This window comes from Pseudophryne corroboree, chromosome 2 (genome assembly GCF_028390025.1).
Source record: "Pseudophryne corroboree isolate aPseCor3 chromosome 2, aPseCor3.hap2, whole genome shotgun sequence".
In the NCBI taxonomy this organism is placed as follows: Eukaryota; Metazoa; Chordata; class Amphibia; order Anura; family Myobatrachidae; genus Pseudophryne; species Pseudophryne corroboree.
Window position 1 is genome coordinate 79,806,561 of NC_086445.1, and position 25,838 is coordinate 79,832,398.

At 49.7% G+C, this 25,838-nt stretch overlaps 2 protein-coding genes across 4 annotated transcripts in view; one reads left to right on the forward strand and one right to left on the reverse strand.

The window, feature by feature from the left end:
* Positions 1 to 2,949, reverse strand: part of MRE11 (MRE11 homolog, double strand break repair nuclease) — a 605,744-nt gene extending 602,795 nt beyond the window's left edge. The window contains exon 1 of one of the 2 annotated variants that reach the window (XM_063951452.1): positions 2,684 to 2,949. The gene's annotated coding sequence lies outside the window, so the exon portion shown is untranslated. The remainder of the gene's footprint in view (positions 1 to 2,683) is intronic. The other variant, XM_063951453.1, reaches the window with a different exon arrangement.
* A 200-nt stretch (positions 2,950 to 3,149) lies between these two features.
* Positions 3,150 to 25,838, forward strand: ANKRD49 (ankyrin repeat domain 49). 2 transcript variants are annotated; one of them, XM_063951454.1, is made up of 3 exons: positions 3,150 to 3,256; positions 18,416 to 18,727; positions 24,240 to 25,838. In XM_063951454.1, the coding sequence occupies exons 2-3, from the start codon at positions 18,416 to 18,418 to the stop codon at positions 24,681 to 24,683; spliced, it is 756 nt and encodes a 251-aa protein (XP_063807524.1). In that variant the 5' UTR covers positions 3,150 to 3,256; the 3' UTR covers positions 24,684 to 25,838. The 2 variants fall into 2 exon arrangements, with proteins under 2 accessions (XP_063807524.1, XP_063807525.1); XM_063951455.1 differs by lacking the exon at positions 3,150 to 3,256 and adding an exon at positions 10,389 to 10,562.

A 25,838-nucleotide genomic window follows, 5' to 3' on the forward strand; every position in this document is an offset into this window, starting at 1 on the left:
CTATAGCCGGTCTCAGTATCACACCTGTGTGTGTATATATAGATTTCAGGATAGCCTCCTGCTTTCTATCAGCAGATTCCTTCAGGGCGGCCGTATCCGGAGACGGTAGTGCCACCTTTTTCGACAAGCGTGTGAGCGCTTTATCCACCCTAGGGGATGTTTCCCAGCGTGACCTATCCTCTGGCGGGAAAGGGTACGCCATTAGTAACCTCTTAGAAATTACCATCTTTTTATCAGGGGAAGCCCACGCTTCTTCACACACTTCGTTTAACTCTTCAGATGGAGGAAAAGCTACTGGTAGTTTTTTCTCTCCAAACATTATACCCTTTTTTGTGGTTTAGGGGTTAACATCAGAAATGTGCAACACATTTTTCATTGCCTCAATCATGTAACGTGTGGCCCTACTGGAAGTTACATTAGTCTCTTCGTCGTCGACACTGGAGTCAGTATCCGTGTCGACATCTGTGTCAACCATCTGAGGTAGCGGGCGTTTTAGAGCCCCTGATGGTTTTTGAGACGCCTGGGCAGGCACAGGCTGAGAAGCCGGCTGTCCCACATTAGGTATGTCGTCAAACCTTTTATGTAAGGAGTCGACACTATCACGTAATTCCTTCCACAGCACCATCCACTCAGGTGTCGACCCCGCAGGGGGTGACATCACATTTACAGGCATCTGCTCCGCCTCCACATAAGCCTCCTCATCAAACATGTCGACACAGCCGTACCGACACACCGCAAACACACAGGGAATGCTCTTACAGAGGACAGGACCCCACAAGGCCCTTTGGGGAGACAGAGAGAGAGTATGCCAGCACACATCAGAGCGCTATATAACACTGGGATCCCACTATCAATGAGTGATTTCCCTATAGCTGCTTTTTTTATATATATTACATATATATATATATATATATATATCTATACTGCGCCTAAATTTAGTGCCCCCCCCCCTCTCTTTTTTACCCTTCTGTAGTATTCTCAGACTGCAGGGGAGAGCCAGGGAGCTTCCTTCCAGCGGAACTGTGAGGGAAAAATGGCGCCAGTGTGCTGAGGGAGAAGCCCCGCCCCCTTTTCGGCTGACTTTCTCCCGCTTTTTCTGTGATACTGGCAGGGGTGATTTTACATCTATATAGCCTCTGGGACTATATATGATGTATATTTTGCCAGCCAAGGTGTTATTTATTGCCCTCAGGGCGCCCCCCCCCAGCGCCCTGCACCCATCAGTGACCGAAGTATGAGGTGTACATGAGGAGCAATGACGCACAGCTGCAGTGCTGTGCGCTACCTTGGTGAAGACTGAAGTCTTCTGCCGCCGATTTTCCGGACCTTCTTCGTGCTTCTGGCTCTGTAAGGGGGACGGCGGCGCGGCTCGGGGAACGAACACCAAGGTCGGGTCCTGCGGTCGATCCCTCTGGAGCTAATGGTGTCCAGTAGCCTAAGAAGCCCAAACTACCACCTGTTAGGTAGGTTCGCTTCTTCTCCCCTTAGTCCCTCGCTGCAGTGAGTCTGTTGCCAGCAGATCTCACTGAAAATAAAAAACCTAAATATACTTTCTTTCTAGGTGCTCAGGAGAGCCCCTAGTGTGCATCCAGCTCGGCCGGGCACAAGAATCTAACTGAGGTCTGGAGGAGGGTCTTAGTGGGAGGAGCCAGTGCACACCAGTAGTCTAAAAGCTTTCTTTATAGTTGTGCCCAGTCTCCTGCGGAGCCGCTAATCCCCATGGTCCTTACGGAGTCCCCAGCATCCACTTAGGACGTTAGAGAAAATATGTGGACAAACAGAAGCAAATCTTGTCCCTCACCACACAACTGACCCTAAGGATGACATATAAACACGATCTACTTAATGTAATATTTCTTTCTAAATTTCTCAATAAGAAATTTTTGGCCTAGGGGTGCAGTGAAAAAAATTCTGATATTCTAGGGTGCTGTGATTTAAAAAAGTTTGGAAACCACTCAGCTGCGGCCAGCGACAGTCGCCATCTGCTGGGCAGAAGAAATAAGGGGCTTTCCATGCAGTAGGGTTACCACCTCATCCCTTTAATTCTGGACATATATTCATTACACAGGTCCTGTGGCTGATTAAAACCAGGGGAAATGGAGTCTTGAAGTCAGCCAGCCAGCCACAGAACCTGTGTAATTAATGTGTTCAGAATGAAAGGGATGAGCAGGTAACCCTACCATGCAGTAAGGGCTTTCTCCCATTCATAATAACACCCAGTACTCTACTGACTCATTTACACCCAATATATCTCAATGAGAGACAAACCTTTCAATTGTCACAGTGATATTACAATTAGGAGAATAATAAATAAGGTTTTAGCTTGGTTACCGGCCGCCTGAGGCTGAAAGGTGGCAGCTGAGCGACAAACAGAGTGTGCAAAGGGTCACTTTATTATATCAATTACAATGCAATACAGGGAAATATAGATAGACAGACAGGCAAGCAGATAGATAGATGTGCACACAAGTAATAAGTTCCCAGCCATGTGGGCTTACAGTCTACCCAGGTTTACTTGTCTCCTTAATCGATTATATATGTAGGCCCATAATACTGCACATTATTACAAATGTGCTACAGAGGTCTGGAGGAGTAACAGGCAGCCTACATGGCAGATTGATACAGGGAGGAATACTGCATGGCAATCACACAGTGACACAATGTAACTTGCTGCAATACCCACCTCACTCACTCAGCCTGCAGAATCCCGGGAAAATGTGAGCATGCTGGGAACAGCAGAGGGAACTACAACTCCCAGCATGCTCTGCGCCGAGTACGGGGATTCAGGAGGGTAGCTGACCATTTCCATGAAGTGCAGCCTAATGAGATCTGTACCAGCAGCTCCCAAACTGTCTATACATATTTATCTATAATAACAACTGTTTCCTCACTATACTGACAGCAGCTTATTTATAAGATTAATTATAAATTCATTTTCTTCTGCTTTCTGTCAAAGGACGTAGACGAAACCTGAAGAGAGACAATGTCTCCAACCATGAGGCTTCAGTTTAGGCTTGGACTCCATTTTCTCGGAGACTTTGGAAAGACAAGGTTCTGTAAATGGCAACAACAAGATAGCTCCAAAAAGGGTAACCGACAGTTTAGCCTCTAGTGGGTGAAGAAGCGGCCGAGCGTATGGAATACAGGATGTGACGTGTCAAGGCAGCAATGCATCATGGGAATTGTAGTTTTGTTTCCCCTATAATCAGGCAAGACTAGAAAGTGAAACTGAGCTGGAGCTGCAGCAGTCTGCAAGGTGAGGACTGAGGGGGAGTCCTCTGCATGGACATTTATTTATCTTATATTCATGTAACTGACTGGTTCCCTTCAGAAATCCTGTAGTGTTTTATTAATGCATGTCAACATTGTTATTATTTCTAGCCCCTATGCAGTACGAAGAGCTTAGATGGTTAAATACATTGTGTTATCTCAATATATACGTTGCAGGCTATGCAGATACATAGCTCCAAGACTGCTGGGGAACTACAAGTCTCACAATGTCCTGGCAATCACAGTTTTCTGCAGGCCATACCCCAGAAATAGGCCCCAATTGTTATACAGCTACAATTCAGTGTATCCTGAAAAGACTTCTACCTGTATACTGCAGGTGTCGTGCGATCGGTGACCGTGTGATCCCCGGCAGTTGGATAGCAGCAGTTATTGTGCAGGTGTTCTATTATTTGTAGAATAAGGGGTTATCATGGCTTTATTCATTGCAGAGCCAGGGGGTCCGGGACACAAGGTCAACACCAATAAAGTTGACACAAATTGGACAGCACACCTTAGGTTGACACCTGAAATGGGTCGATATGGAAAAAGGTCGACATGAGTTTTTATGCTTTTTTTGGTGTTGTTTTGTCCGTAATGTGACCAGGAACCCCAATTAGTGCACCGCGTTTGCTCGCCATGCTTTGGGCATGGTGCCTCTATCCGCTACCGCTGCTCCCGGCACAGTTTACAGTTCCCAATCGTAGTCCACGTGGATTGTAAAGTATGAAATAGTGAAAAAAATGTGAAAAACTCATGTCAACCTTTTTCCATGTCGACCTTGTTCATGCCGACCTATTTCAGGTGTCGACCTAAGTGTTGTTGACCTTATTGGTGTCGACCTAGAGTCCGGATACCGGTTGCAGGAGGATCGGATGCTCCCCCAGCTGAGAATTGGTACCTATGCCAGTTGAAATTACGCGGGTATACTCACTGCACCATCAGTTGATCCGGGCACCTCAAGAGGCACCCAGTCCTGACTCCCTGGCAGCCTGATGTACTGATGGCACTACGCTGCCGACCAGACACTGGAAGAATCTGACCACTCCACTGTAGAGGACTAGACATGGAAACTGGGGTGTGGGTGAGGGGGACAATACAACATATGCAGATGTGGGTGAGAGGGAGCACAATACAGGATATACTGATGGACGAGGACAGTATAGTTCAGAGGGCATAATATTGGGCATACTGTATATAGGCTTACCATACTATCCCTTTAATTGGGACACTAATGAATTATACAGGTTCTGTGGCTGGCTGACTTCTAGCCTGCATTTCTCTTCGTTTCAATAATCAGCCACAGAACCTGTGTAATCAATAAACTTACTGGTTTAAAAGGATGGTATGGTAATCCAAGGCATTTGGGGTTTTGGTAGGTCTTACATGGGCGACGCCTGGCCCAGGGGAGCCTAGTTTTCCATGTTCGCTCCCCATAATGTAAATAACTGGCTATGCCGCTGGCTTTAGTATCAGGTACAGGGCTGTGCTGAGGTTGGGCAAGAAGTCCTAGGGAGTAAAGGAGCTTGGGGCTACAGTGTACTACAACAGGCTAGACACAGCCTCTGGGTACAGGTAGTCCCCACCCCCCGTTCATCTACACCATGATACGCACTCACTGTACCATCTGGCAATGGGCCTGATTCATACCTGATCGCTGCTGTGCGTTTTCCCACAGCGGGCGTTCAGGTCATAACTGCGTATGCACCGCAATGTGCGCGCGCGTTAGACAACAACAATGGGCATCACCGGTCACCGACGGTATGGTGCAAAAAATCCGATCGCACGGGCGTTCGCAAGGTGATTGACAGGAAGAGGCCGTTTGTGGGTGGCAACTGAGCGTTTTCAGGGAGGGTGTCTGACGTCAGCTCAGGCCCCTGTTCTCATCGCACTGTAGGAGTAAGTCCTGGGCTGCGCAGAGACTGCAGAAAGTAGATATTTGCAGCTCGGCGTACACATAGGAACGCACACTTGCACGCCTGATTTACACTCCCCCTGGAGGTGGCGACTGTCCGAACGCAGGACAGCAAAGTTTGCAGCCCAGCGATCGGGCCTGAATCACCCCCAATGTTGGGAGCTATGCAACAGTGAACACTACAGGGCATATAATAATTTCTGCTGCGTGGTACACTGGGCTCCACAAGGATTGATATAGGGGTGTAGAGTAGGATCTTGATCCGAGGCACCAACAGGCTGAAAAGCTTTGACTGTTTCCAGAATGCACAGCGCCGCCTCCTCTATAACCCCGCCTCCCTGCACAGGAGCTCAGCTTTGTAGTTGGTGCTGCAGATAGCAGGCACATAACAGAGGGGCTGCTCCAGGCAGCCCTAAGCATACTTGCCTACTTTTGAAAACTAGTTTCAGGGAGATTGCAGGTGGTAGCAGAATGCGCTATGCAACACTGAAGGGGCGTGCCATATTCCACCCAAAGGGCGTGTCTAGCTCCACCTATGGGCGTATATAGTGCCACTCAGGGGTGTGGCCTGCAGCTGAGCTGCTGGCTTATTGGCAGTGTGAGATCACTTTATTTAATTTAAAAATCACATTGGACACCTTTGCTCCCAAATGAGAACTTGCATATACAACTGTACAAATAACATTTATTCCTTTTAAGTGAGGCCACTGTGAGATTGGTTCCGTTTACACTAACCGAAGACCTAAATGCTGACAGGAGAAAGGGAAGAAACTGGGTGCTGAGTGTCACAGACATTACCTACCACCAGAGAGAGCATAGATGTCTGTCAGTGAGTGCACTTTCAGAGTGCAGTTAATGTCTGTGACATTCAGCACCCAGCTTCCATGGTTACCTTGACGCAGTCTAGTTTATTAAATTCCCTTACGTTTTAACAGGCCACTGTGGGGAGAGAAGAAGCCACCACTGTCGCTGACACTGCCGCCTCTGCTGCTGACACTGCCACCACGAGCACACTAGCCTCCATTCAGACTCTCCGAGTATGCACTGCGAGACGGCCACTGCTACCCACAACTCATGCAGGCCCATGCATTGCCAGACTCGCGCATGCGCAGTCTGGCTTTTTATGGAGGGACACTGAAAACCAGGAGGGCTAGCAATGTTTGCAAGGCAGCGGGAGGCTCAATTAAAAAAACGTGAGCAGCATAAGGGTAGATTTGATTACATGAAAATGGGGATCATTATTCTGTATCGGGTGTGGTATGCGTGACCGGCGGTCAGCATACTGACGCCAGGATCCTGCCACGGGTTCTATTCCCACTCTATGGGTGTTGTGGAGTCCCTGTTCGTCGGTCACATGACTACATCTCTTCTGTATATTGTGTATTGTAGAATGCCTGCTGCTGTATAACGTCAGTGACACACAATTTGGGATATGCATACAGTAGCTTGCTTTAATGATGCCAGCAGTAATGCCTCAGGCTTGGGGTGTGTGATTGGTGTGAGTGGGTAACACTCTGGGTGTGAGAGTGGGTAACAAGGCCAGTGGCGGAACTAGCGAGCGGTGGGCCCAGGTGCGACAAAATGCTTTGCCCCCCCCCCCATCCCATCCAAGTCCACCCCCTCACCCCTGGAGAGGATCTGATGAGGGGGACCTGCTCAGGGCCAGGGAAATGGATACCTAGCAACAGTGCCGTAACTAGACATTTTAGCACTGTGTGCAAGAAACGGCATCAGAGCCCCACCCCTGCATGCAAAACAGGGGCAGTGCGTGCCGTAGGTATGGCTTCGTGGGGAAGGGGTGTGGCCACAAAATAATACCAGTTCATAAAACGGTGCACAGTAGTCTCCATTATTCAAATTACGCCGCACAGTAGCACCACTACACCAGGTAGAGACCCTTTTACACATGGCGGCGGACAGAGTGCCCTTTTTACACATGGCGGCAGACAGCGTGCCCTTTTTACACATGGCGGCAGACAGCGTGCCCTTTTTACACATGGAGGCAGACAGCGTGCCCTTTTTACACATGGCGGCAGACAGCGTGCCCTTTTTACACATGGCGGCAGACAGCGTGCCCTTTTTACACATGGCGGCAGACAGCGTGCCCTTTTTACACATGGCGGCAGACAGCGTGCCCTTTTTACACATGGCGGCAGACAGCGTCCCCTTTTTACGGAAGGAAGGAATTATACTTACCGTCTCCGCTGGCTCGGGCTCCTCGGTGCAGCTTCTGGCAGAGATCACGATTCCCAGCAGGATGAGAAGGAGGAGGGAGGTGGAGGAGGGAGCCGCAGCAGCGCTGTGTTATTGGTGGAGGCGCTGCTGCTGCTGTCCCAGTCCTTCACCATAGGCTGTCCTCCGTCGCTGTGAATGCTGGGATGCGCTTCACAGCAGCGGAAGACAGCCTATAGTGAAGCAGAGGGACAGCAGCAGCAGCGCCTCCACCAGTAAGGGGGGGGGGGGGGGGGATGCAGCGGGAGGGTAGGCAAGCCTGCATTATATTATACACAGCCCCCCCCAACATTACATTCAGTAACACTTTACATTTCACACAGCTCCCCTCCCCAATATTACACCCACTACCATATTACATTATGCACAGCCCCACCCCATATTACGTCCAAATACCACTTTACATTATACACAGCCCTCCCCCATATTACACAAAGTACCATATAACATTGTATTATACACAGCCCAAACATCACCCCCTCCCCCCTTCCCCATATAAACCCCAGTACATACAGCACCCACCTGCTGGCTTTGCTGCTCTTTCCTGTGAGGAGCAGGGAGCTGTCCCAGGACACTGTGGTGGGGGAGTCAGCACTGGGCAGCCACATGCAGATTGCAGGACCAGGAAGAGGTAAGCTGGTCTGTGTGTTACACGCAGCCCACTCTGAGTGAGGTGGGCGGGGCCAGCAGCAGTGAAGCAGAGCACTGGCTGTCAGTAGACCAGCTGCTCTGCTAATTACTCTCCTGCATCCGCTCAGGCTGCCCGACTCAGTATGCACAGCAGGACGGCCACCGCTACCCACAACCCCGCGGTGGCCGCCAGCTGTGACCTCTTCAGTGCAGGCCCCGCCCCCCGCATTTCCGGACTAGCGCATGCGCTGTCCGGATTTACAGGGAGCGGCTTTAAAAACCGGGAGGGCAGGCAAGGTAAGCGGGGCGGCGGGAGGCTCACTTAAAAATCGGGAGCCTCACGCTAAATGCGGGAGGGTAGGCAACCCTGGCCCTAAGAAGAGCTTTTTTGAAGAAAAAGTGAGGACTACAAGGGCTGCAGCAGTGTGTAAATGTCAGGAGACATTCACTGCTGCACCTCCAGCTCTCCCCAGCGGCGCTGTACACTCCCGAGCCCTGGTTGCCGGGTAACTACAGCAGGAGGCTCCGGTTTTCTATCATGGTCAGGCACACACGACGGGGGCTCTCCGGGATCGTGTGGCCGCGCTTCGGGAGGTGGTGAGTGGGTCCCGCTTGAGGGACCCGTACTTTATCGCGATCCGGCGCGGTCAGTGGAAGGCGGGCTGCGCGCACTGGCGGTGGACACTGTGGCAGTACAGGCGATCCCACTAGATCACCAGGGCATGGGTGCAGGTCAGGTTTTCCCTTAAAACCATTTTAATAGTAGCCCACAGTACCCGGTGGATTTGCCAGCAGGGGGATAAGGCTTAGACCTGGAGCCCCTCCCCCAGCCCCAGGGCGCCATTGCCCGCAAATGTTCCCGCCCTGGAGCTGCATATCTGTCTCTCCCTTACTCCCTGTCAGTGTCTGGGCGCCATTTCTCTCAGCTACACTGTTCCTGTGATTGCTTGGGCAAATCCTCTTGTGTAAAGCCGCCTGCTTGTCAGCGCTGTGACTTTACATGACACTTAAGTACTCTACCTGCCTTTTAGACAGTGTTAGTTAAGAAAGAGTGCATTTAGTCAGGGTTCTCTGGTACAAGTACCCTGTGATATACATCCAGTTCTTACTGTGCAGTGTTATATCTATTGACTACATAGCTATATAAGCTGGTCCAGTGCAGTATTATTGTTAGTAATAACCTCTGCATTGTACAACTGTGACTATATGTGTGTGCATTAGCTTGCTGAGTGGTTTCCATTTTGTGTCTCTCACTCAACTTGCTATCCCTATATTCTATAACCTGAGGGGGCTTGGTGCGTCAGGTTTTATATTTATATAGGACTAGGTGCTTCATCGCGCCCTACGGGCGCTCTTCACACCGTCGGAAGGGGCTACGCCCCCTTAACCCCTGCACGCCTTTCTGGGGTTCAATATATGGAGTATTACCTGCATTCCTAGTTTTGTTAGTGTTTGAATATTGCACAATGATAGGGCGTCCGATGGTGAAGGGGGCGTAGTCCCTTGCAACAGGAAGGGGTTTGGGGAGTGGGGACCGCGGATTAGGGAGGGGGTATGAAGGCGCTGTGGGTGGGGTAGGAGCAGGGGTGTCGCAGGTGGGGGATGGCAGCTGCAGGGCTGTTGCAGATGGAGGAGGGGTTCCGAAGGCGCTGCAGATGGGGAAGGGGTGGGTGCGGGTGTGCAGTGGATGGGGGAGGTGTCCAGGAGGCGCGGTGGGTGGGGGAGGGGTGGATGCAGGGGTAACGTGGGTGGGGGGAGTGGCGGGTGCGGTGCTGTTGCGAATGGTGTAGGCGATGCGGATTGGGAAGGACCTGCTGCGTGGGTGGGGTAGGGGATCCAAAGGTGCAAAGGGCGGGGGAGAGCCAGATGCGGGGTGTGGCGGATGGGGGAGGGGCTGCTGTAGATGGGGAAGGGGTTTGGAAGACACTGCGGGTGGGGTAGGGGGTCAGAAGGCGCAGTGGGTGGGGGTGCCACGGGTGGTGGAGGGGCAGGTGCGGGGGTTTGCGGGGGATGGGGAGGGGTCCAGGGGCGCTGCAGGTGGTGGAGGGGCAGATATCAGTGCACATAGTCTCTGTGGTAGTTAGTGAGGGTTGGTGATGGTGTGAGAGGGGTGAAGGCCAGTACACAGACAGGCAGTTAGAGAGCAGGATGAGGGTGACAGGGCATAGGGAGTACTTAGCAGATATAGGGGTGGGCTACAGGTGTGATGTCACAGTGTGTGTACCTTTGCTCTCATGTGTGAGGTATGTGAGGTATATGTGAGGTATATGTGAGGTATGTGTGAGGTATGTGTGAGGTATGTGTGAGGTAAGGATGTGCGGGTCGTGGTGGCCACTAATCTCCAGGCTGCTGCTGTGAGATGGTGACTGCAGAGGGAGGGAGCTCAGACCCAGCAGCAATGGGTCGTGGTCAGCATTCCTTCCTGGCCCCGTTCCGCCGCACACTGTCCGCCCCGTCTGACGGGCGTCATTCCTCCATCCTGCATGGCAGCGTCAGCTGCTGTGATCGCGGAGCATAGGTAAGCGTCCGGAGCCCTGTGGGCGGGCAGGCATGGTGTTTCCCTGGAGAGGTGCGGCGCGCGTCCTTAGGCTGCAGACGGAGGGAGCTCCGGCCCAGCAGCAATGTTGATTAGTGCGTGTCCCGTCCTTGCGCTGTCCCGCTGCACATGCTCCGCACCATTTGCCGCTGAGCATGGCAGCCCTTGTCTGTATGCTGCAGATGCTGATCTAGCGGTGCCTGAGCTAGCGCCCTCTCCCTGGGGTGTGGGTGTCAGGCGGCAGGTATGGTGTGTAGGTGGGAGAGGAGCTGCGGGCGGCGACTCGCTGCCTGCAAGTACACTCCATATCAGCGCTGTTCCCCTCCCTGCAGATAGTGTCAGTGGCCGTGGTGTACTTTTGCTACTGGTGGCCAGGGCCGGTGCTAGGGTGTTCGGTGCCCCCCTGCAAACTATGAATTTTGCGCCCTCCCATATTCCTTTGTTGTGCATCGGGAAAAGTGGTGTGGTCTCACAACTAAGGGGCATGGCCACACAATAGTACCCCCATTTAAAATTACGCCACAATGTAGCACAATCTTATTCATCTTATACGTAATGCCCCACCCGTAGTAGTAGCGTCCTTATACGTAATGCCCCACCCGTAGTAGTAGCGTCCATATACGTAATGCCCCCCCAATAGTAGTAGTGTCCTTATACATAATGCCCCCCCAGTAGTAGTAGCAGTTATATGTAATGCTCCCCAACAGTAATAGCAGCATCCTTATACGTAATGCCCCACCCGTAGTAGTAGCATCCTTATACATAATGCCCCCCCAGTAGTAGTAGCATCCTTATACATAATGCCCCCCCAGTAGTAGTAGCGTCCTAATACATAATGCCCCCCCAATAGTAGTAGTGTCCTTATACATAATGCCCCCCCAGTAGTAGTAGCAGTTATATGTAATGCTCCCCAACAGTAATAGTAGCGTCCTTATACATAATGCCCCCCCAGTAGTAGTAGCATCCTTATACATAATGCCCCCCCAGTAGTAGTAGCATCCTTATACATAATGCCCCCCCAGTAGTAGTAGCGTCCTAATACATAATGCCCCCCCAATAGTAGTAGTGTCCTTATACATAATGCCCCCCCAATAGTAGTAGCAGTTATATGTAATGCCCCACAACAGTAATAGTAGCATCCTTATACGTAATGGCCCACCCGTAGTAGTAGCGTCCTTATACGTAATGCCCCCCAGTAGTAGTAGCAGTTATATGTAATGCCCCCCAACAGTAATAGTAGCGTCCTTATACGTAATGCCACCCCTGTAGTAGTAGCATCCTTATACATAATGTGCCCCCAGTAGTAGTACCGTCCTTATACATAATGCCCCCCCAGTAGTAGTAGCATCCTTACATGTAATGCCCTCCCAGTAGTAGTAGCACCGTCCTTATACATAATGCCCCCCCCAGTAGTAGCGTCCTTATATGTAATGCCCCCCAGTATTAGTAGCCTCCTTATACGTAATGCCCCCCCTATAGTAGTAGCGTCCTTATACGTAATGTCCCACTATAGTAGTAGCGTCCCTATACGTAATGCCCCCCCATAGTAGTAGCGTCCTTATACGTAATGCCCCCCATAGTAGTAGCGTCCTTATACGTAATGCCCCCCCTATAGTAGTAGCGTCCTTATACGTAATGCCCCCCTATAGTAGTAGCGTCCTTATACGTAATGCCCCCCCTATAGTAGTAGCGTCCTTATACGTAATGCCCCCCCTATATTAGTAGCGTCCTTATACGTAATGCCCCCCCATAGTAGTAGCGTCCTTATACGTAATGCCCCCCCATAGTAGTAGCGTCCTTATACTTAATGCCCCCCCTATAGTAGTAGCGTCCTTATACGTAATGCCCCTCCTATAGTAGTAGCGTCCTTATACGTAATGCCCCCCGTATAGTAGTAGCGTCCTTATACGTAATGCCCCCCCCTATAGTAGTAGTGTCCTTATACGTAATGCCCCCCCCTATAGTAGTAGCGTCCTTATACGTAATGCCCCCCCTATATTAGTAGCGTCCTTGCATGTAATGGCCCCCTCAGCAGTGGCGTCCATAAAGTGCGCACACACAGACATACCTCACACAATTCACACATATATACAAACACACACACCCCACCATATATACACACACACACTATATACACACACACACACTATATACACACACACACACACACACATTTCTCTCTCACCCTCCACTTACCAAGTCTGGCTGGCCGTCACTGCAATGCTGATTCCACCACTGTTCATCTGTCTGGTCCCGTGTAGCTCCGCCCCTCTATTCCGTGTAGCTCCGCCCCTCGTGACGCCGTAGCTCCACCCCCTTTTCGGGATCCGCACTGCACAGCACACAGCCCGCTGTCACAGGTGATTGGGGGGGGGGGGGACAGGCACAGCAGCCGGCAGCTAGTGGCCATCCTCACCTCCTATACTGTAAGGTAGGGTCTTGCACCTGACTGCTGCTGGCACTGGGTATGGGGTAGCTCTCTGCAGCAGATGCAGTTGACTCCGCCCAGCTCTGTGACTCCGCCCAGCGTTACGAGCACAGAGTCACAGATTAAGGCAAATATATAGGAGATTTTCACAAGATATACTTTAATACGTATTTTTCTCTGTGATTTTAGTCACCATATCTCTCCTATATCTCTGCTTGTGCTGACTACACTGCGCAGGGGTTTGTGGTAAGATGTATTGTGCTGCTGCCAATTGTACTGTGTTACCTGATACTGCAAGTTATATCATGTCTACTTCTGAAGGTAACGGTTCTGGGGCGGAACACACTGCTGGTGTTGCTGAAGCCACAGATCCATATGAGGAGAATATAGCAGCTGTGGGCTCTGGTTCTAGGGGCTCCTTGCCCCCCAGTGGGACTGTGGCAACGGAGGTACATAGTGACCCACAGAGGGCTGCTTTTTCCACGCTTCTGCATATGCTAGTTAATAAACTAACACCCCCTATGGGACCCCCTATGCCGGTGCAACCATATGTGGTCCCTGCAGCTAACCCGCCGTGGGCGGACGATTTATCTGCCCAGTTGAAGAAGTTGAACCAGTCCCTGGCTACTAAAAAGTCTGATCCTCGCTCGCCCAAGCCCAAGGGATCCTCTAAGCGAGCTCTTATCTCCTCACAATCCACTGCTGTCACTGACACCTCGTCTGACGAAGACGGCACTTACACTGACCCCACAGATTCTGACACCGATACTGCTGATGGGGAGGGTAGTTCACATGTGGATGTTCCTGATCTTTTGGAGGCTATTAAGTTGATTTTACAGATTACGGATGATCCCAAACCATCCGTCCCTCCTAAGAAACCAGATAGGTTCAAGCGTCAGAAGGTGATTAAACAAGTTTTACCTCACTCTGACCACCTAGTGGATATACGTCAGGAACCCTGGGAAAACCCGGGTAAGAAGTTTGTGCCTCAAAAGAAGATGCTGGCTCGCTATCCCCTCGCGCCAGAGCTGTCTAAAAATTGGGAAACGCCTCCTCCAGTAGACTCACATGTGGCTAGGATGGTGGTTTCCTCAGCTCTACCTGTCACTACCGTCACGTCTCTAAAAGAGCCTACGAATGAACGTGGGGAGGGTTGTCTGAAAGCGATTTACGCCCTCACGGGTGCTGCACAAAGGCCCACTATTGCAGCAACATGGGCTGCAGAGGCTATTGAAGCATGGGCCTTGGAGTTAGAAGCTGAAATCTCTTCTGACCATGCTAGACAATGCTTGTCATATATTGTCACAGCTTCTCACTATATTAAAAAGGCGGCTTCTGATGCCGGTATCCTAGCAGCCAAGGCCTCTACTACATCAGTCCTGGCTCGCCGGATATTGTGGCTGAGATCCTGGTCTGTGGATCTGGACTCTAGAAAAACCCTGGAGGTACTCCCTTTCAAGGGAGATATTCTGTTTGGGGAGGACTTAAATAAGATTGTGGCTGACTTGGCTACTGCCAAAACTGCCTGTCTGCCAAGTACCGCTCCTTCTGTGTCGAAGGCTAAAGGTACTTCCTTTCGCCCCTTTCGTCCTTCAGGTAAAGTAAAAGGTCAGGCGAACAACAAGCAGGCCCGCACTTCCAAACCTGGTAAGCCAAAGCCCAAAAGAGCATGGGCGGCCCGTCAGCCAGCTTCCAAGACCGATAAGCCTGCCGCATGACGCGGCGGGCCTCCCCCTGGGGGATCCCAGGGTGGGGGGCCGGCTTATAGGGTATACCCAGGAATGGTTGAAGACCACTTTAGATGCCTGGGTACGGGAAGTCGTCACTCGAGGTTACGCCATAGCCTTCAAAAACCGACCCCCTCATCGATTTTGCCGGACAGACGTCCCGTTGGACCAGACAAAGGCAAACACTCTACATTCGGTGGTACAGACCCTCCTGGGTACAGGAGTCGTAGTACAGGTGCCTCTTGCGCAGAGGGGCCGGGGTTACTATTCTCCGCTGTTTCTAGTCCCGAAACCGAATGGGTCCTCCCGGCCCATTCTCAACCTCAAGGCATTCAACAGGTTTGTGAAGGTTTCCAAGTTCCGTATGGAAACCCTTCGCTCTATAGTTCTGGCCTTGGAACCTGGGGACTACATGGTCTCCCTGGACATACAGGATGCTTACCTGCATATTCCTATAGCAGCGTCACATCAGCAATACCTGAGGTTTACGATTGGCAACTTCCATTACCAGTTTCGGGCGTTACCTTTTGGTTTAACTACGGCTCCGCGAGTCTTCACCAAAGTTATGGCGGTGGTGATGGTGGTACTCCACCGTCAAGGGGTCAGGATACTGCCGTATCTGGACGACTTGTTAATCCTGGCAAATTCCCCAGAACTTCTCCTACGTCATCTGGATATGACTGTCCGGTTTCTACAAGCCCACGGGTGGCTCATCAACTGGAAGAAATCCTCCCTGGCCCCTCCTCAGAGCATGGTGCACCTGGGAGCGCTATTGGACACTCACAACCAGAGGTTGTTCTTGTCTCAGGAGAAAGACCTGAAGCTTCAGGACAGGATTGGTTGCGTCCTTTCTCGTCCGCAAGTGTCGATACATTCGGCAATGCAGGTGCTGGGCCTCATGGTATCAGCATTCGACATGGTGGAGTATGCTCAATTCCATTCTCGCCCCCTCCAGAAGCTGATTCTAGCCAAGTGGGACGGCCTGCCTCACCGGATCAGGTCTCACATGATCTCATTGACTCCGGAGGTCCGTCTGTCGCTGCTCTGGTGGCTCCAGGACCGACAATTGTGCAGGGGCCGTCCCTTCTGGATATCCAACTGGGTCCTGTTGACGACAGATGCCAGTCTAAGAGGTTGGGGCGCGGTGCTGGAGCAACACTCCCTTCAGGGTCGGTGGACCAAGGAGGAATTCCTCCTCTCGATCAACATTCTGGAATTGTGGGCGGTCTTCAATGCGTTGAACCTGGCCCAGCATTTAATTCAGAACCGTCCTGTTCAAGTACAGTCGGACAACGCCACCACAGTGGCTTACATAAATCATCAAGGCGGCACTCGAAGCCGTTTGGCAGTGAAGGAAGTCTCACGGATTCTACATTGGGCGGAACGCCATCTACCGGCCATATCGGCAATATTCATTCCGGGAGTCCTTAATTGGGAAGCGGACTTTCTCAGTCGTCGATGTACATGCCGGCGAGTGGGGCCTCCATCCAGAAGTGTTTCAACTCCTAGTGGAAAAGTGGGGCCTTCCAGATGTAGATCTGATGGCATCTCGACACAATCACAAGGTTCCGGTCTTCGGAGCAAGGACAAGGGATCCTCAAGCAGCATTCGTGGATGCGCTGGCGGTGCCGTGGAGGTTTCGGCTGCCGTACGTGTGCCCTCCGGTGTCACTCCTGCCCAGGGTAATTCGGAAGTTCAAGCAAGAAAAAGGAAATCTGCTTCTCATAGCTCCAGCGTGGCCCAGACTGCACTGGTTCTCAGACCTGCAAGGCCTATTGTCAGAGCGTCCAATTCTACTTCCACAACGCCCAGACCTCCTCGTTCAGGGCCCCTGTGTCTACCAGGACCTAGCCCGGCTGTCTTTGACGGCGTGGCTCTTGAAGCTTCCGTCTTAAGGGCTAAAGGGTTTTCTGAGGCGGTCATTTAAACTATGTTGCGGGCCCGGAAACCGGCTTCGGCTCGGATTTACTATAGGGTCTGGCATTCTTACTTTGTTTGGTGCGCATCTAACGATTATGACGCTTCCAAGTTTAGTATAGCCAAGTTGTTGGCTTTTCTTCAGCAGGGCCTGGACTTAGGCCTGCGTCTGGTCTCCCTCAAGGTTCAAATATCTGCCTTGTCGGTGTGGTTTCAGAGAAAATTGCGACCTTACCTGATGTGCATACCTTTACTCAGGGTGTGTTGCGTATCCAACCGCCCTATGTCCCGCCTGTGACTCCTTGGGACTTGTCGGTGGTTTTAGAGGTATTACAAGAGTCTCCGTTTGAACCTCTTGGTTCAGCTGATCTTAAGTGGCTTTCCCTTAAGGTGGTGTTTCTGCTGGCTATTGCTTCAGCTAAAAGAGTGTCGGATTTGGGTGCCTTGTCCTGTAGTTCCCCATATCTGATATTTCACCGTGACCGGGCGGTTCTTAGGACTCGTCCCGGATATTTACCTAAGGTGGTTTCTCCATTCCACCTTAACCAAGAGATTGTGGTTCCGGCACTTGTTTCTCCTGATCTGTCTCCCAAAGAGCGGTCTTTGGATGTGGTACGGGCTCTCCGTATCTATGTGAAGAGAACTGCTTCTATTAGGAAATCTGATTCTCTCTTTGTGCTGTTTGGATTTCACAAACGGGGCTGGCCTGCTCACAAGCAAACTTTGGCCTGATGGATTAGAATGGTGATTGCACATGCTTATGTGAGGGCTGGTCTATCGGCTCCTGCTCACATTACGGCCCATTCTGTTGGACCTTCTTGGGCGGCCCGCCGTGGTGCGACCCTTGAACAATTGTACAAGGCGGCTACGTGGTCCTCTGTGAACACGTTCATAAGGTTCTATGCCTTCGATACTGCCACTTCCCAGGATGCTTCCTTTGGACGCAGGGTTCTTGTGCCCGCTACAGTGCATCCCCTCCCATAAGGAACTGCTTTAGGACGTCCCCTATGTCTATCCTTGTGGAGCCCAGTGTACTTCGCAGCAGAAAACTAGTTTTATGGTAAGATCTTACCTTTGTTAAAACTCTTTCTGCGAGGTACACTGGGCTCCACAAGGCGCCCACCATGACGCACTTAGCTTCTTTGGGTTGGTATGGCATTAGCCGCTGACACTTCTCCTGTCGTGAGAGTGTGGTGTATGTGGCTACTAACCATTGTCGTCTCTTTTTCTGCTACTGCATTGGGCTGGTTAACTAAAAACTGAGCTCCTGTGCAGGGAGGCGGGGTTATAGAGGAGGTGGCGCTGTGCATTCTGGGAACAGTCAAAGCTTTTCAGCCTGTTGGTGCCTCGGATCAAGATCCTACTCTACACCCCTATGTCTATCCTTGTGGAGCCCAGTGTACCTCACAGAAAGAGTTTTAACAAAGGTAAGTTCTTACCATAAAACTCGTTATTGCATTACATAGCAACCAATTAGACCATTATTTCCAATGTATAATCATGAAATAGAAAAATCTTATTGGCTGATATAGTTCTGTGCAACGTTTGCACCCAAGAACTTTTAGTAAATGAACTCTTCTGAGTACTGTAGTTCCGGACACCAACGAACACATTGTGGGCCACCCACAAAGCATTACACTGTCTTTATGAGTGGGGATAGAAATAGATGGGAGGCGTTTGGATCCTTGCTATGGGTGCGACTATGAGCAATGTTACTCAGCCACGATCCCCAAATTCAGCCTCTCCTTCTATCCCTCTTTCAGATGACAAGCCTTCAGGATAAGGACTCTCCCAGTCTGGCCGCTGTCCCCTCCGCCCAGGGCCAAGGCACAGAGATCACGCCAGAGGAAGAATGTGAATTGCAGGAGAAACTCGATTACTTCCCCGATGACTTTAACCAGCTGGATCTACTGGAAACTCACCGGCATCTCATTCCAACCGGGACCCAGAGTCTGTGGCTGGGGGATTCTGATGATGAAGATGAGGAGAAGGGCGAGGAGTGGTACCAAACGCAGGATGAGAATCTAAAGGATAACCCTAAAGAGTTGCTGCTATTTGCTGCTGAAAATAACAGAGTACGGGATATAAAACATTCTGGGGGTAATTCCAAGTTGATAGCAGCAGGAATTTTGTTAGCAGTTGGGCAAAACCATGTGCACTGCAGGGGAGGCAGATATAACATGTGCAGAGAGAGTTATATTTGGGTGTGGTGTGTTCAATCTGCAATCTAATTTGCAGTGTAAAAATAAAGCAGCCAGTATTTACCCTGCACAGAAATAAAATAACCCACCCAAATCTAACTTTATGCACACGTTATATCTGCCTCCCCTGCAGTGCACATGGTGTTGCCCAACTGCTAACAAAATTCCTGCTGCGATCAACTTGGAATTACCCCCTCTGTTATCTTATTTAATAAGCCAAATGTGTTATACACCACATAGAGCCCAAATGTTTTATAACCCATAGCAACCAAACGGATCTTCAGTTCTATCCACATAGTGCAAGACTTAGGATGCCACCATGCACTGTGATTGCCATTTCCGCAGTGTGGGCACTGATCTGCCAGTCAGTCTACATTAATTAATCAGTAATGTCATATGGGAGTATCGGGATAATGAAGGCTGTCTCACTGAGTTATTGCTGATTATAAGACTGCACTAATTGTGCTTTATGAGAACAAGCCAGACCTCATGTATGAGTCGATTGCAGCTGCCTGACTGGTTACTGTGGGTTACAGTACAGTTATGTTGCCTACATTACTCATGTCTTATTATATATCGGCCACTGTGCCCTTCACATTGATTACACCAGATGTTGTGCCCCTCATTCAACCAATACTGTTATTAGGTAGCGTCTAGTTTCCCTTCATGGAGAGGACCTTTCCCATAAACCTTTGGGTCCATGTCAGAAATTATTTGGAATAGTAACCTGTGGCGAGCGCAGCGAGACACCGAGCCCGAAGCGTGGCGAGCGTCCAATGGTGCATAGAAAAGAAAAACCTCAAACGAACGGAGAAAACATTTAGGTGCTGTAAGGGCAGAAGTCCTCTCGTTATGTCACTTCCAGGTCTTGATCACAAAGGGAGCATAGGCACAACTCTGTTATTATAATAGCCACAGCATCCTGCGTGGATTATAAAGCATCTGCTGTTACCAGAGCATTTATTATAAATCGGCCCCTGTGCCCCTCACTGATTATATTCCAGCTACTGTGCCCCTCACTGATTATATTCCAGCTACTGTGCCCCTCACTGATTATATTCCAGCTACTGTGCCCCTCACTGATTATATTCCAGCTACTGTGCCCCTCACTGATTATATTCCAGCTACTGTGCCCCTCACTGATTATATTCCAGCTACTGTGCCCCTCACTGATTATATTCCAGCAACTGTGCCCCTCACTGATTATATTCCAGCTACTGTGCCCCTCACTGATTATATTCCAGCTACTGTGCCCCTCACTGATTATATTCCAGCTACTGTGCCCCTCACTGATTATATTCCAGCTACTGTGCCCCTCACTGATTATATTCCAGCTACTGTGCCCCTCACTGATTATATTCCAGCTACTGTGCCCCTCACTGATTATATTCCAGCTACTGTGCCCCTCACTGATTATATTCCAGCTACTGTGCCCCTCACTGATTATATTCCAGCAACTGTGCCCCTCACTGATTATATTCCAGCTACTGTGCCCCTCACTGATTATATTCCAGCTACTGTGCCCCTCACTGATTATATTCCAGCTACTGTGCCCCTCACTGATTATATTCCAGCTACTGTGCCCCTCACTGATTATATTCCAGCTACTGTGCCCCTCACTGATTATATTCCAGCTACTGTGCCCCTCACTGATTATATTCCAGCTACTGTGCCCCTCACTGATTATATTCCAGCTACTGTGCCCCTCACTGATTATATTCCAGCTACTGGGCCCCTCACTGATTATATTCCAGCTACTGTGCCCCTCACTGATTATATTCCAGCTACTGTGTCCCTCACTGATTATATTCCAGCTACTGTGCCCCTCACTGATTATATTCCAGCTACTGTGCCCCTCACTGATTATATTCCAGCTACTGTGCCCCTCACTGATTATATTCCAGCTACTGTGCCCCTCACTGATTATATTCCAGCTACTGTGCCCCTCACTGATTATATTCCAGCTACTGTGCCCCTCACTGATTAGATTCCAGCTACTGTGCCCCTCACTGATTATATTCCAGCAACTGTGCCCCTCACTGATTATATTCCAGCTACTGTGCCCCTCACTGATTATATTCCAGCTACTGTGTCCCTCACTGATTATATTCCAGCTACTGTGCCCCTCACTGATTATATTCCAGCTACTGTGCCCCTCCCTGATTATATTCCAGCTACTGTGTCCCTCACTGATTATATTCCAGCTACTGTGTCCCTCACTGATTATATTCCAGCTACTGTGCCCCTCACTGATTATATTCCAGCTACTGTGCCCCTCACTGATTATATTCCAGCTACTGTGCCCCTCACTGATTATATTCCAGCTACTGTGCCCCTCACTGATTATATTCCAGCTACTGTGCCCCTCACTGATTATATTCCAGCTACTGTGCCCCTCACTGATTATATTCCAGCTACTGTGCCCCTCACTGATTATATTCCAGCTACTGTGCCCCTCACTGATTATATTCCAGCTACTGTGCCCCTCACTGATTATATTCCAGCTACTGTGCCCCTCACTGATTATATTCCAGCTACTGTGCCCCTCACTGATTATATTCCAGCTACTGTGTCCCTCACTGATTATATTCCAGCTACTGTGCCCCTCACTGATTATATTCCAGCTACTGTGCCCCTCACTGATTATATTCCAGCTACTGTGCCCCTCACTGATTATATTCCAGCTACTGTGCCCCTCACTGATTATATTCCAGCTACTGTGCCCCTCACTGATTATATTCCAGCTACTGTGCCCCTCACTGATTATATTCCAGCTACTGTGTCCCTCACTGATTATATTCCAGCTACTGTGCCCCTCACTGATTATATCCAGCTACTGTGCCCCTCACTGATTATATTCCAGCTACTGTGCCCCTCACTGATTATATTCCAGCTACTGTGCCACTCACTGATTATATTCCAGCTACTGTGCCCCTCACTGATTATATTCCAGCAACTGTGCCCCTCACTGATTATATTCCAGCTACTGTGTCCCTCACTGATTATATTCCAGCTACTGTGCCCCTCACTGATTATATTCCAGCTACTGTGCCACTCACTGATTATATTCCAGCTACTGTGCCCCTCACTGATTATATTCCAGCTACTGTGCCCCTCACTGATTATATTCCAGCTACTGTGCCCCTCACTGATTATATTCCAGCTACTGTGTCCCTCACTGATTATATTCCAGCTACTGTGCCCCTCACTGATTATATTCCAGCTACTGTGCCCCTCACTGATTATATTCCAGCTACTGTGCCCCTCACTGATTATATTCCAGCTACTGTGCCCCTCACTGATTATATTCCAGCTACTGTGCCCCTCACTGATTATATTCCAGCTACTGTGCCCCTCACTGATTAGATTCCAGCTACTGTGCCCCTCACTGATTATATTCCAGCTACTGTGTCCCTCACTGATTATATTCCAGCTACTGTGCCCCTCACTGATTATATTCCAGCTACTGTGCCCCTCCCTGATTATATTCCAGCTACTGTGTCCCTCACTGATTATATTCCAGCTACTGTGCCCCTCACTGATTATATTCCAGCTACTGTGCCCCTCACTGATTATATTCCAGCTACTGTGCCCCTCACTGATTATATTCCAGCTACTGTGCCCCTCACTGATTATATTCCAGCTACTGTGCCCCTCACTGATTATATTCCAGCTACTGTGCCCCTCACTGATTATATTCCAGCTACTGTGCCCCTCACTGATTATATTCCAGCTACTGTGCCCCTCACTGATTATATTCCAGCTACTGTGCCCCTCACTGATTATATTCCAGCTACTGTGCCCCTCACTGATTATATTCCAGCTACTGTGCCCCTCACTGATTATATTCCAGCTACTGTGCCCCTCACTGATTGTATTCCAGCTACTGTGCCCCTCACTGATTGTATTCCAGCTACTGTGCCCCTCACTGATTATATTCCAGCTACTGTGCCCCTCACTGATTATATTCCAGCTACTGTGCCCCTCACTGATTATATTCCAGCAACTGTGCCCCTCACTGATTATATTCCAGCTACTGTGCCCCTCACTGATTATATTCCAGCTACTGTGCCCCTCACTGATTATATTCCAGCTACTGTGCCCCTCACTGATTATATTCCAGCTACTGTGCCCCTCACTGATTATATTCCAGCTACTGTGCCCCTCACTGATTATATTCCAGCTACTGTGCCCCTCACTGATTATATTCCAGCAACTGTGCCCCTCACTGATTATATTCCAGCTACTGTGCCCCTCACTGATTATATTCCAGCTACTGTGCCCCTCACTGATTATATTCCAGCTACTGTGCCCCTCACTGATTATATTCCAGCTACTGTGCCCCTCACTGATTATATTCCAGCTACTGTGCCCCTCACTGATTATATTCCAGCTACTGTGCCCCTCACTGATTATATTCCAGCTACTGTGCCCCTCACTGATTATATTCCAGCTACTGTGCCCCTCACTGATTATATTCCAGCTACTGTGCCCCTCACTGATTATATTCCAGCTACTGTGCCCCTCACTGATTATATTCCAGCTACTGTGCCCCTCACTGATTATATTCCAGCTACTGTGCCCCTCACTGATTATATTCCAGCTACTGTGCCCCTCACTGATTATATTCCAGCTACTGTGTCCCTCACTGATTATATTCCAGCTACTGTGCCCCTCACTGATTATATTCCAGCTACTGTGCCTAGTACGTATAGCAACCACTGTGCCAGCTAACTGACGCTAAGCTGCTCAGTACCTCCTCCAGCAGTTACCCTTGTCTCCTGATTGGACAGATAGGAGATGTCTGGACATGTGATAATGTCACGCAGCCAATCCCTGAGTTATTTCTCCATTCAGTGGTACAGGGGGACATTGCACTGGTGCAGAGGTCTAGTATGTGGGTGCTTTCTGTTTCTGTAACTAAGCACACAGCTACTACTGTGTCTGCACAGGCCTCCGTAGGTACAGTGGGCCTAATGCGGATTTGTACGCAAACCCGATGGTTTATGCATAAATCAGGTGGTTTATGACCCCCTTAATCACAGCAACACTGACATGCTGCAGCATTTGGGGGTTGGAGTGGGGGAGGCATCTGTGATCGTTTTTTAGGTGGGCCGAGCACACGGTGTGCTTTGGATGCAGACTCCCTGAACCTGGTTGACCAGTTCCGTCAACCGGTCTGAGGAAGCCACGACTTACGCAGACTGGCCAGGGGCTGCGACCATCGCGATCGATGGTGAGCTAATGCAGCGTCTTCAGATGCAGCAATCGGATCACAGATGCCGTCAGGGGCCTTCTAATAAATTATGGTCATTTTTCAGGTAAATGTCCTTGCAAACATACTACAGCCGCAGTGTGTCACCATGCTGTCATTTTCTCCCTGCAGCTGGAAACCGTTCAGCGAATCCTGTCCGTCCATCCAGATCTTGTCAACACAACTGATGAAGACCGTTACACCCCGCTGCACAGAGCCTCATACAACGGTCACCTGGGCGTGGTGCGGGAGCTGATTGCACAAGGAGCGGATGTGCACGCAGTCACTATAGACGGGTGGTGCCCATTGCACAGCGCCTGCAAGTGGAATAACACTTCCGTTGCTTCCTTCCTGCTGCAGCACGGCGCTGACATCAACGCGCAGACTAAGGGTTTACTGACCCCACTACACCTGGCTGCTGCCAACAGGGGCAGCCAGCAAATCTTGGAGCTTCTTCTCATGAACCGCTACATCAAACCTCATCTGACAAATACGTTGGGAGAGACGGCTTATGAAATTGCCCAGCGAACCGACGTGTATTACTACCTCTTTGAAATTGCTGATTATTGGACATAACCTTCATAAAGCTGCAATATTAGAAACAGCAGATTTCACTATCTGACGATCACATGTCATTGTGTATTTATAATAACAGAGTACTCCTGTACAGACCGGTGTCCTGCAGATTGCATGGAATATGTTGCTTGAGTAAAGATGTGTTTTATATGTGTGCATCAGGTGCTCAATTCAGCAGAATAATATGTAAATACACTGTTAAACTTCAGAATGTTTGCTGCCCTATATAGACTAGATCAGTGGTTCTCAAACTCGGTCCTCAGGACCTCACACGGTTCACGTTTTCCATGTTACCTGGCAGGTGCACTGTGTATCACCAACTGTCACATTTTAAAAATCTACAGGTGACCTGCAAAATATGGACCATGTGAGGACCGAGTTTGAGAACCTGTGGACTAGATATAATGATGTCTCTTCAAGAGGTCAGTATTGAACCTGGGTGTGGTTCATCAAATCGACAGTATCTAGGTCGACAATGTTTAGGTCGACCACTATAGGTCGACAGTCACTAGGTCAACATGGATGGAAGGTCGACAGGTCTATAGGTCGACATGAGGATTTATTTATTTTTTTGTGTCGTTTTCTTCGTAGAGTGACCGGGATCCCAAATTAGTGCACCGCGTCCCCTCGCATGGTGCCTTCGCTTCGCTCGGCACACTTTACTGTTCCAATCGTAGTCCTCGTGGATCGTTAAGTATGAAAAAATTCAAAAAAAGAAAAAAATGTGAAAAACTCATGTCGACCTTTAGACCCGTCGACCTAGCACATGTCGACCTAGAAACCCTGTCGACCTTCCATCCATGTCGACCTAGTGACTGTCGACCTATAGTGGTCGACCTAAACATTGTCGACCTAGATACTGTCGATCTTCAGACCGGATCCCATTGAACCTGCATTGTCAGACTACTGTGTGCTATATATTTCCTTGTCTCCTGTTCTTTATAGCGTAAGGGGTATCTCTCCCTTCCTCATACTGTACATGTACGTTCTTATCTATGGAAACTGTGTGACAACAAGAATCTACAAACATTTGTTTTACTTTTTATTTATGACAGAAATGGATTGGATGTATTATATTGTCCTGCAAAAAAATCCAGCCCGTCACCTAAAAATAAAAGGGTCGCGCGCTGAAAGCACGAAGGGCCTAATTCAGAA

Coding starts and splice junctions, on each gene's coding strand:
- ANKRD49 (XM_063951454.1), top strand. CDS start 18,416: ATGACAAGCCTTCAGGATAAGGACTCTCCCAGTCTGGCCGCTGTCCCC. Junction 18,728..24,239: donor TTGCTGCTGAAAATAACAGA/GTACGGGATATA, acceptor TTCTCCCTGCAG/CTGGAAACCGTTCAGCGAAT.